General features: G+C 44.8%; 1 protein-coding gene and 1 long non-coding RNA gene across 7 annotated transcripts in view; one reads left to right on the forward strand and one right to left on the reverse strand.

Annotated features, from left to right (window-relative positions):
- The window catches only part of Prim2 (DNA primase, p58 subunit), a 216,001-nt gene extending 205,491 nt beyond the window's left edge, over nt 1-10,510 (reverse strand). For 2 of the 6 annotated variants that reach the window (XR_373247.4, XR_373246.4), the window contains exons 1-5: nt 10,326-10,506; nt 9,560-9,722; nt 7,747-7,850; nt 4,479-4,558; nt 2,948-3,068 (exon numbers count right to left, since the gene is read on the reverse strand). Coding sequence is in view for 4 of the 6 variants with exons in the window: in NM_008922.2 (NP_032948.1) it covers nt 2,948-3,068; nt 4,479-4,558; nt 7,747-7,850; nt 9,560-9,713 (459 nt within the window). In the remaining 2 variants the exon portion in view is untranslated. Of the gene's footprint in view, nt 1-2,947; nt 3,069-4,478; nt 4,559-7,746; nt 7,851-9,559; nt 9,723-10,325 lie in introns of all 6 variants that reach the window. The other 4 variants (NM_008922.2, XM_030252295.1, XM_006495793.4 and 1 more) reach the window with 4 other exon arrangements.
- A 15-nt stretch (nt 10,511-10,525) lies between these two features.
- 1700001G17Rik (RIKEN cDNA 1700001G17 gene) lies at nt 10,526-11,414 on the forward strand. The gene has a single exon (NR_033199.2). It is a non-coding gene; the product is annotated as an RIKEN cDNA 1700001G17 gene (long non-coding RNA).
- The last annotated feature ends 209 nt before the right edge of the window (nt 11,415-11,623 follow it).

Below are 11,623 nucleotides of genomic sequence, written 5' to 3' on the forward strand. Positions count from 1 at the left end.
AAGACAACTACAGTATAATTACATATAGTAAATAAATAAATCTTAAAAAAAAAAAAAGCATCCAAACGCTTCTAAGAAACTCAGATAAATTACATTTTCAGTCATAAATAAGGAACTAAGCTTTGCTCGCCAGGCCTGACAACCTGAGATTGATCCCAGAGACCCACAGGGTGGAAGAAAAGAACCAAGTCTCATGAAACAGTTGTCCTCTGACCTCCTCACGTGTTCAGTGGCATGTACACCTAACACATTTTTACACACACAAACACACACAAAAGTGTTTTTTTAAGTCAACAAAAAGTGCAAGAAGGGCAAGATGGGAAGGGGGTGATAATGTAATTGTACTATAATCTCAAAATAAAATAAAAACATCCATATATGGAAAGTTTTTAAAAGCACAGTTGTAAGACGCACCGGAGTAGAGAGCAGCTATGCATCTTTGCCATCCCCAGCCAGAGGGCAGGAGCACCGTCCCAGACAGGAGCCTCCCAATCCGGACAGGTACTAAAGACAAGAGAGATTTCCCAACAGCACATCACCAAAGCCTGAGCTGTTTACCACTCGAATAAGCATGCCAGATGTTTCTCCACAGCCCCTGCATGAGAACCTGTAGTGACCAAGCCCATGACGCTTCTGGCAGCCATGCCATGCTGAATATAAATATTGAGTTCCACTCCCTCCAAAGCCAAACGCAAAGAGCAATAAGCTATAGAAAGACTATAAACCAGGGGCAAGCACAGCACTGAGAAGAAGGTCCAACTGCTTTGGGAACTGAGAGGAGAGTGTACTACAAGACTCCAAGAGGAAGTGGCATCCCTGGAGGAGGTACTACCAAACAAGCTACTCAACCTAGAGAGCACCAGAAATGTCACAGGAGCATCAAATACAGACAGGGCAGGTGTGACATATGAAGTCCAAAGTCATAAAGCATTAAATAAAGCCACCACATGGAAACTGAACAATGTACCCAGGACTCTGATAAAAGAATGTCTACATGAAAGCAAAGACCTGCAGGAGAGTGGAGGCTTCCTGTCTGGGATGGCAACCTTGGCAAGGGTCATCCAACAACCAAACAGTTTTAAGGATTGAATAACGTCACCATAATCCTTATTTTGGTATCTCAAACTTAAACACCAAGGATCATCAGATATTTGTGGGAAACACTCATCATAAAGGACTATTTAATTCAAATGAGTTTGATAAAGGAATGAGGCAAAGGAGCTAAATGCTGCTAAAGTATGTTGAAAATGTGTAAGACAGGATGGAGAGATGGCTCAGTGGTTAAGAGCACCGACTGCTCTTCTGAAGGTCCTGAGTTAAAATCCCAGCAACCACATGATGGCTCACAACCATCTGTAACTCCCTCTTCTGGAGTGTCTGAAGACAGCTACTGTGTACTTACATATATTGAATAAATAAATATTTTTTAAAAGAAGGAGAAAATGTGTAAGACACCTAATACAATTTCCAAAATAAACAACGATAAATATGATGCCAGAACAGAAGATAGCCAGACAACCAGTCATAAAATTTCCATGCTGGGCGTGATGGCACACACCTTTAATTGCAGCACTTAGGAAGCAGAGGCAGGTAGATTACTGAGTTCGAGGCCAGCCTGGTCTACAGAGTGAGTTCCAGGACAGCCAGGGCTACACAGAGAAACCCTGTCTCGAAAAACCAAAAGAAAAAAAAAAAAAAAAAGCAACAGAACAACTTTTTTCAATTTTCTAATAGACATCAATAATTTCAATAATAGTTTAGTTTTAAAAAGCTATTTCTGAGAAGAAGATAAATTAAAGCTAGAGATGACTCGGCAGTTAAGGACACAAACTGCTCTTCCACAGGACCTGGGTTGGATTCCTAGCACCCAAGTCAGACAGCGCCCAACTGCCTGCAACTCCAGTTGCAGGAATCCAGCGCTCTAGCCCCCATGGCACCACACTCAAGCTCTGGGTTTGGGTCCAGTGATCCTGTGTGCGAGACTTCCCAGGCAGCCCCACATGGGGGTATTATGTAGGCACACGCTGAGAAGAAAAGCACCCCCCTAGGAGACACTGCTAGCTGACTCTCCTCATACAACCGAAGCTGATCAGAAGTGTAGGAGCTGGAGAGATGGCTCAGTGGGTAAGAGCATCCGACTGCTCTTCCAAAGGTCCCGAGTTCAAATCACAGCAACCACATGGTGGCTCACAACCACCCGTAATGAGATCTGACTCCCTCTTCTGGAGTGTCTGAAGACAGCTACAGTGTTCTTACATATAATAAATAAATAAATCTTTAAAAAAAAAAAAGTGTAACAGGAAGCGGGAGAAATGAGTTCAGACAACGCAAGTACCTCTGTCCTCTTGGACGAAGCCTTGCCAGGGAGGTGCCTGCAGACAGAACATGGGCCTTACATGGACACCAAAGTCCTAAACAGTCCCACTTCCACCTGACTGCTGGAACCTGCCAGAAACAATCTCTCTCTGACAGCAGCTTTCTTCTTCTATCTACAATAATTCTCCAAGCTAAATTTCCCAAGCATTTCTGTTTCACTGCAAAATGTAGTTTGCTCTGATTCACCTGTAAAAACTACTTCTTAAATCTATCCAAGCAGATTTAAGGAACAGCTGAGTTTCAGAGTGACATACGGCCTTCTCCAGACTTCACGTGCTTTCCAGTATCACTTGCTATCAGCTAGTCGTTGAACTGGGTACCTAATAAAAAGACATAGAGCCTGCACTCCACTAACAATATCAGCACTTAAAAGGACATGGTACTTTACAAGCCAGGCACAGTGGCACGCCTGTAATACCAGTGCTCAGGACACAGAGCCACAGAGACTGCCCTAAGTCTGAGCCGGGGATATACAGGAAGACCCAGTCTCACAAAAATGAAGACAAAAGGAGGGGACAGTGGGAAACACATACACACACGCGCACACGCACACACATAGAGAGAGACTTACAGCCTCAAAATGCAAATGACTATCCTTCAAGAAACTCTGGACTTTATCCTTTGGTAAAATACTGAATCGAAACCGAAGCAGATCCATTTCTTGTTGAATAAACCATCGTCTAAGATCTTCCCTGAAATGCAAACAGAAATAGGAACATAATGAGTAATCAGGTGATTTTTTTTTTAAAGATTTATGTATTATTATATATAAGTAGACCAAAAGAGGGCAACAGATCCCATTACAGATGGTTCTGAGCTGCCATGTGGTTGCTGGGATTTGAACTCAGGTCCTCTGGAAGGGCAGTCAGTGCTCTTAACTGCTGAGCCAACTCTCCAGCCCGTAACGGGGTGCTTACAAGACTCAGGAGATCTTCTGAGACGACACTCAAAGCAAGTCAGGTGCCAAGGGGGCAGTGAAGAGCAGGCACGCTCTCTGCACAGTCACTACTGTGCACCCGGCCCATCTGATACAGGATGTGAGCACTGTAAGCCACTGGGTGGGAGGCCCAACAGTGTTATAAAAAAGGAGAAAAGGCAGAGCATTTTGAGGAAAACTGCGAAATCATTGGATGACATAAAACAGCTCGTTGCATGTAAACGTTCAAAGAATCACTCACATTGGGAAGTGAGGCACTCCTTCTGAGGTGGCTTTGTCCACGTCAAGTTAAAAACACCAAAGTCTTAAAAGTAATTTTACCTCTGAACAGATAAACACATTTATACTTTGTCAACTCACACTGTAAGCTTTATAGCAAACTTCAATATTTTAAAGCCAAAATAACATTATAACCCATTAGAGTGGCATTCACACTATAACTACTGAATATAAAATATAGTTTCATTTCTGTGAGATGACTTTTACAGACTACCAATAATTCAGTGACTGTGGCAGTTATATGAACTGCATATGGTTTTCTTATAAAGCCAAAACTCTAAGTCTCAAGGTCTCAAGCTTTGTACCAAAAATGCTATCATTTATGTTCTTGAGAGGAGACAACTCAAGACACTCAACTCATAAGCCACTAATAAAAAGAAACAACCATATCTCTGACCAAAATTTAGTAAGGGGAAAAAAGTTAAATTGTAAAAAAGCAATTAACTCCTTGTACCTCTGGGTGGCAGCATTGAGTCACAATTAACCAGCTACTGACTGAAAATAGCTAAAATGTGATAAGCTCTTATATCTCTAATTAGAAAACTTTTACCAAATTCAAGTGCATGATTGAATGAATGCTTATTAGTAATATTACCACTCTTTCTTGAAAGAGTATCAAAAGTAGCCTTCCTAATGAAATCCCTTATATACTTAAATCCCAAATGCAGAGCCTCTCTCTCTCATTAGGTATCACCAATTATTTTCAGTATTTTCCAGTAAAAACTTATTTCAAAGAACGCACAATCATATTCAGCCCATGGCACTCTGGTTCCGCTGATGTTACTCTGAGTTTTTCTGAACGTTTCAGAGACAGGCCAACTTCATAAGCACAAGTTTATGACCCGCAAGATCCGAGCAGAGCGTCAGGACGCAGGTGTATACTCACGACTGGCAGTACGCGAGGCGTAGGATAAAGTGGGAGATGTGGTCCCTTCGCCGTGGCTCATACTCATCCTCCAGGTTCTCCTAAGGCCGCGTGAAGAAACGGACATATTGGAATGACAAGAGGCGGAAAGAGACGCTGACTCAGCACATTTCTTAATTCACTCTCCAGGATCATTACTGGGTTATCAACTCAACCAGGTGAAACTAAGAACTATACTACCTCAGTGAAAGCTCCTGAGCAGGGGCGGCAACTGCCTTCCATCAGTCACTGCTCTTAACTTCCCTATACCCAGGATGCTCACCCTCTCAACCAGTTCTACAAATCAACCCTCAGCTTCTTTCAACTGTTCTAAGTATAGACAAAAAACCATACACATATATACATACATACATACACATATATGTATGTATGTATATATAATTTTATATAATATATTTATTTATTTATTTATTTATTTATTTAAATACATACACACACACACACATTCACACAAGTAACCAAAAACTGACTTTGTTCTCAGCACTTAGAGATAGGACTTTAGAATGTAGTATGTATGTGTGTGTGTATACATATATATATTATATATTATATATATATGCTTACATAATATACAAGAATACATACATAAGCATGTAAATATATAATTGCATACATATACATAATTGTTACAGTCAGCTTTTGGTTACTCTTACAAAATAGGAGAGGTAAGTTATTTAAAAGGATAAAGGTCCAATAACTTACCTCTCCTATTTGAGGATTTTAGTACTGTCACTTATTCTGCCACATGCTGAGGCAGGACCACTCACTGCATAGGAGCAGCAGGAAGTAGCCAAGGGTGTAGGGAGACCAGGGTGTCCTGTGCCCTTCAAAGGATGCCCCAGTGACCAAAATCCTCCCACTGGGCCTTATCCTGACCTCTTAGAGATTTCCATCTCCCTTCAAATACACCAAGCTGGGGACCATCTTTTTAACTGTCAAGCCACTGGGAGCCATTCCAGATTCAAACAACAGCATTAAACCTATCAGCAGCAGAGCTGGGATTGATAGGTGAACATCTCCCTCCTCACTTTTTAGAGAGCAGCTTCAGTCTTCACCAGCTGCCCTGAGGCCTCTGTTGTAGTGCCTTCCCCAACAGCATTGAGACGGTGCATCAACACGGCATGTTGCCTCCCCTCCCATCTCCATGGACAGAGCATCCCTCCTTCACTGTCCAATAACTAAAACCTCCAACTCATTGGCTGCTGCCTCTGGTGGCCTTGGAGGGAAAATGACTGTGGAAGGCATCCTAGTGTCAATCTCTGGCTACTGGACAATCCAACAAGGGTGAGCACACCTGCACACGTACATCCATCACTCACACAAATAAAAAACAAGGATGTGTGTCACGGATAACAGTGAGTCTATATGTATGCTGTCCTGCCTCTCCCCTGCAATGTTGTGTAGACATCTTACAAGAGTATTCATAGCTACCTCGCCACTCTCTCCCCCAACCACTCCCACTATTCTGGTTTCTGCCCTGTCTGCAAAGGTCATCCAGATGCTAAATCCACTACACCCTGTACAATTCATCTATGTCATCTACCTTGAGTTTCTGAAACTGTTAGGATTAGAAATACCATCACAAAATAAAATGCCCCGGCTAAAATCTTGGCTCTACCACTTACCATATTATGAGCATGAAGTATAAGCAAACAGAGCCCTCATTCATAAAATAAGACAGTTATTGGTACCTGGCTCATAAGACAAATTCCATTAGAGTCCGTAAGTAGTGTTCTTACAGCCAGATTTACCACAGAATAAGCAGACTACAAATATCTGGTGCTGTTTTGCTGTCAGTATTAATACGGCCACTCTTGCTCTTTGGCTTCTGTGGCGTCCCAGATCATCTTCCTATCCTCACAGAGCTCCTTCTTATCTCCTCCCCAGACACCTCCCATCCACCCACCTCAGACACTGGAGTCTCCCCTGCCGTCCCCCATTTCGTCTCCAGTATTTCCCAGGACTTAAGCCTTGTGGATGCTAAGCTTGGAAGCTCCTCTCCCAGTAAACACGCCTTCCAAGCCCAGATTTGCACATACAGACGTCCACAAGATCCTGTCACACATGTGTCCCAGCCACGTCTGGAACAAAACTCAGCTTCTTAGTCCTAGGACTAGCTTCTCTTATTGTGTGCCACACCCTAAAATATCACTACGGAGACACGGGACCTCACCGTCTACAGCAGGTCATCAGGGGCAGACCTCTGTTACACCTACTTCTGGTTGTGGCTGTGTCCTTTGCCTGCTGTCTGCCCCATAGGTGAGGAACCCCAACTGCACGCTCCCACCTTTACAAAGTCTGCCAGGCCTTGACTGCTAAAGCCACAAGTAAAACCTCTCCTCCCTCCAATTCTGTCGGTACTTAATGAACTCATACACTGTCCTCAGCAGAGATAGGGACACTGCCACTATTCTCTCTGGTTTCGCCTTGGGATAAGCCAATAAAATCCTTTCAGTCTACATCATTAATATCCCCCCCCGACCGTCCCCGTCACTCAGAAATTCAGACTCGCATCATTCCAGGTTCCTGTTCGCTCCTGTCCACCATGACCCAATCAACCTGTTGCTGGCAGTTATCCTCCCAAAATAAAAATGTCATGGTATCTGTCACGATGTAGTTCCAAGCCAGAGGTGGTACCATGTACCAGCTACTTCAGCCCTCCAGGGACTAAGGAACAGAGCAGGGCCAGCCTGGGCTATATCACAAGTGCTAGGAACACTTGCACTGCAGAACAAACCCCTCTAAAACAACCAATCAATCAACTGATCAATCAATCAATAAATAAATAGCAGTTGCAGAAATTCAGGACCTCCTCCTGGTCAGTCTTCTAAACTACCCCCACCCAAGCCAGGTAGCCACTGCACACACTCCTGAAGTACGCAGAAAAAAACAGTTTGCTTCACCCTGTGTGACACAAATACATAGGGGATCTCTGTAGTCAGTCCATGCGCAGAAGGCAAGGTCTCTCCAAGAACCTGCACAATATACAGGAGTCCTGCAATGAGGAATTAACAGGCCAGGCGGAGAGCAGGCCTGAGGGTGGGAAACTGCTGTACTACAATCATCTAACTACATGTCAATCATCTAACTACATGTCAATCATCTAACTACATGTCAATCAGCTCAGCAGAATGTTTATCTTTATAAAAGCCTCTCCCCATAACTCAGCAATATAAACGCACACAGACTGAAGGGAGCGCTCTCCCGCCGCCGACTTCCCGTTACTTACTCTGTAGGAAAACTTGAGCTTTCGAATCTCGGCCTCCAATTTACTCTGGTATTGTTCGGTTCCTTTCACATAGCTCACACCGAGGTTCTCAATTGCTTTAAGCACTAGGGGGAAAAGATTAAAAGGAAGAAAAGTTTAAATCCAAGACAAAAGATAAATAAATCAAAGATAAAAACCTACAGAAAGCAATTCTCTAATTATTTTTTCTTAGAACATCTGACAGTATTAACAACTTTGTTTCCGCAGGTACATCACGTGAACTGTGCTTGGAAACTGATAAACTGCACCAATGTGCAGAAAATGCATGATATTCTAATCCCAGAGATGCTCAACAAGGGAAGGGAAGGGAAGGGAAGGGAACGGAAGGGAAGGGAAGGGAAGGGAAGGGAAAGGACAAATGGTGGATGATCTTTCCTGATGTACCAAGCCACCAAATGCTGAGAAGTGAAAAAGCCTGCCTGTCAGTGTGAAGACAAGGTTTGCAGTCTGGAGCTACCTTGACTGAGTACATCATAAGATAAAAAGGAGGAGGAAGAGGAGGAGGAGGAGGAGGCAGAGAGAGAGAGAGAGAGAGAGAGAGAGCCTTCCTTTCCTGATGACTACCCAGCAGTGAGAGGCACCGGGTCATCAGAAGGAGCCATCCTGAATAGAAGTCACGAATATTCAAAGGTTCCTAATGCCAGGTGCAAGCCTTCCTCACAGAAATCCCTTCAAGGAATGATGCTTCAACACCAGAAATGAATCTTCTGCACTGCCACCTAAGAACACGACCATGTTCCACATGCATCTCCACTTCCCATGCCTTCTTGCCGTACCGGCTCCCTCAGTCCTGACCTCCAACCACTCTTCATGACACCTACTTGGCATCTCTCAAGCCCTTCACTAGCACCACCACTGTTTAGGGGTCCTTGCGGTTCCATCTGACACGACGAAGCCAAGGGTTTCAACCACTAGGAAACATGTGACACTGCTAAGCCTCCTGTGCCCTTCCCCCCCTCTTGCCTTCACTACATTGGACAGTAATAAGTGCTTTCTCCTGCGTTGACAGCTCTTATCTTGCTGCTCTAAGAAAAATGAACAGTGTTTTCCCATCTCCTGATTACTCCAGCAAGAATATTCTGGAACATAAACTCTAAGAGGGCTTGTATTTGTCTCAGTTCATAGCTAGCTCCTTCATTTCTTCTCTCACACACAAAGGATAAGAGGCCTCCAGTTCAGTGGCTGCATCCTTCTCACACCTCGGTCCTGCGCATTATAATATGCCTTCAAATGTCCACACGTCTCCACTCTCCCTCAACTACTCACACCGGAAGCATAGCTCTCTTTCACAGCCGCAAGCCTTTGTAGAGACCATTATCACAGTTTGGAAAAGCCCTTCACTGCTTCTGCTGGGAAATCCCTACTGTCTGCTCATTTCTTCAGAAACCAGACCAAATTCCAACTTCTCTAGGAAACCTTCCTTAAGTAGACTAAGCTAGTTATTCTCACTTTTACACTCCAGGGGCATTAATATTTACTTCTATCAAAGCAGAAAGTAATCTGATGTATGATTTTAACTCTACACGTCTGTCTCCACATAGCAAATACAGTTTCAACATAGACCTTAATTGCATTACTCATTACAAAGTCCCTGCCACCTGGAAGCAGAGTACTCAATGTGCATACTACAGTGAAGAAGTGAATGACAAACCTTCAACAGCAAATCACCAACGGATGTTGAATGGGCTGCTGAACAAAGAGGAACTGCCTTTATTCATCGTGTGATAACTGCACTTCTCAAGGACACAAACATTGGACTTTAAATGCCACTTACATTTAACTCTGTCAAAAGCCAAGTTTTCAAACTCCGTCAACGATATGTTTTCAGTAGGCGGCTGCAGGTAAAACTGAAGGCTGTGAGGGTAACTAGCATTTCTCTGGTCACCCGCCAATCGCAGCTTCTTCCGGATCCTTCCTGAGAACTGCATCTTGACCACCTTTTGAAAGCAGTGAAATAAATTATATAAATATATATTTATATTATATATTATATAAATTATATATATATGTTATATAGTATATATTGCAATATATAGTGCTTAGGTGGCAACGCAATATATATGTTAAAATGACGGAAAAAGGCTGAGTCAATAGAGTAAATATTTATGGAAACACAAAATATTGGATGCACAGACTTTTTTAAAGGGATTATTCCTAGACCCTGCTGTGTTGTCTAGATTTTCTATACACATCTGTAATAACAGGGGCGAATGTGGGAAGGGCTCAAACTGGGGTATATGTAGACGGTGGCCCTTGTAAGCCAAAGAGTGATCACTAAGTGTTGCTGCCTGCCACCCTCAGGCATGTGCGAACCCAAGACAAGATGAGGTTTGAGGGGAGGGGGGTGTTAAATTCCTGAAATCAAGGTAAAGCAAAGTAGATTCTACCTAGATGAGAGGCTTACTTCTCGTACTTCTAACTCTGGAATCCAGCCTTTCCAGAATAGTCAAAAGTGCCTTAACTTCCCTTCCGGCCCCAGCGCCTTCCCGGGCCGCCCTCCCCGCCATCCCACCCGGAGCCTCCCTCCGACCCGACACCACCTGTCACTCGGTCCCACCAGGTCAGCTCACAAGCTTCCAACTCCACGGCTTCTCTCCGTCCCAAATAAAGCCGCAGTAGATTGTTTAACCAGCCAGCAGCCAGGCTGAAAGAAACACCCGCGCTGACAGCCGCTCTCTCCCAGTGGCGGGAGAGTTCATTTGGAACGGGAAGCGGAAGTGATGCGCAGAGGTCCCACCCCCTGGCGCCCCGCCCACCGCGGTGTGGCGCGGTAGCGACTGAAGGTAGTGCGCGTCTGGAGCGTTTTGCACGCCGACCGACTTTTTGATGCTGGTTTTGTTTTTTGTTTTGTTGACGGATGTGAGTTCTTTTGAGACCATGTCTCGCACCGAAGCCCAGGCTAACTTGGAATTGGTGGCGATCCTCCTGCCTCAACCTCCCACAAGTGCTGGGCTTAGGCTGAGCCGCAACACCCGCCCTAAGATATCTTGAATGCAAGTGATGGAGATTTTGTTGGGTTTTTTGTTTTTGTTTTCCAGAACCCCAGGTGCCCTCTCTGCGCGGAGACGCCTTTGGGCTTGGGGCTGCAGTGCAAACGGCAAACATTCCCGCGCTGCAGCCAGAGTCAGGGTAACTGAGGCTCCGGAAGCTTGCGGGCGCTTTACCGGGGGTGGCCTCCCCTCTGTCATTCCAGGAGGTGGGAAGGAGCCGCCGTGTCCGCTTTGCCCACGACACAAGGACTGTCCCTCCTCGTTGTTAGCAACGCTGCCTTCATCTTCCGGACGAGAAAAGAGCTGTAAGAATGACGTCGGTTTGCTCGTCCCCGCGCGATGCTCGCCAGGGAACACGCGAGCGAGCATAGACTTCGGGGAGCGGAGGAACCTGCAGGACTTAGCAAAAAGCGCTCCGGGACCACAGCGAGGCCAGCTAGGTGGCGTCCTAAGAGCCTGGACGGCCGCTGCGGTCTACAGTGTGTTCGAGGCGGCGTGTCCCCCTACAAAAGCCACCCACAAGCTCTGGGATGGGGCTGGGAGTGGTCGGGTTTAGAAATGCATAGTATATCCTAGTACTTTGAAGCCTCAAAGTACCCACCTAAGATAGACTAAATCGGCGGCTGTCCCTTGAAACGGAACCTGTTTATCTGTCAATTTTTATTCTCAAGCCACACAAAACAGACTCTAGTTAATTAGCCCCAATTTACACATAAAAGAACGGTGACTTCCAAAGGATTCCTGACAGGGGACTCCATTCTGCCAACCTCACTGGCCTGATTTCTTTCGTATGACAGTAGGGTACTCACTTCTCCTCTGTGGCCTATATACAATTATCATCACCAAAT

Source organism: Mus musculus, chromosome 1 (assembly GCF_000001635.26).
Source record: "Mus musculus strain C57BL/6J chromosome 1, GRCm38.p6 C57BL/6J".
Lineage (NCBI taxonomy): Eukaryota > Metazoa > Chordata > Mammalia > Rodentia > Muridae > Mus > Mus musculus.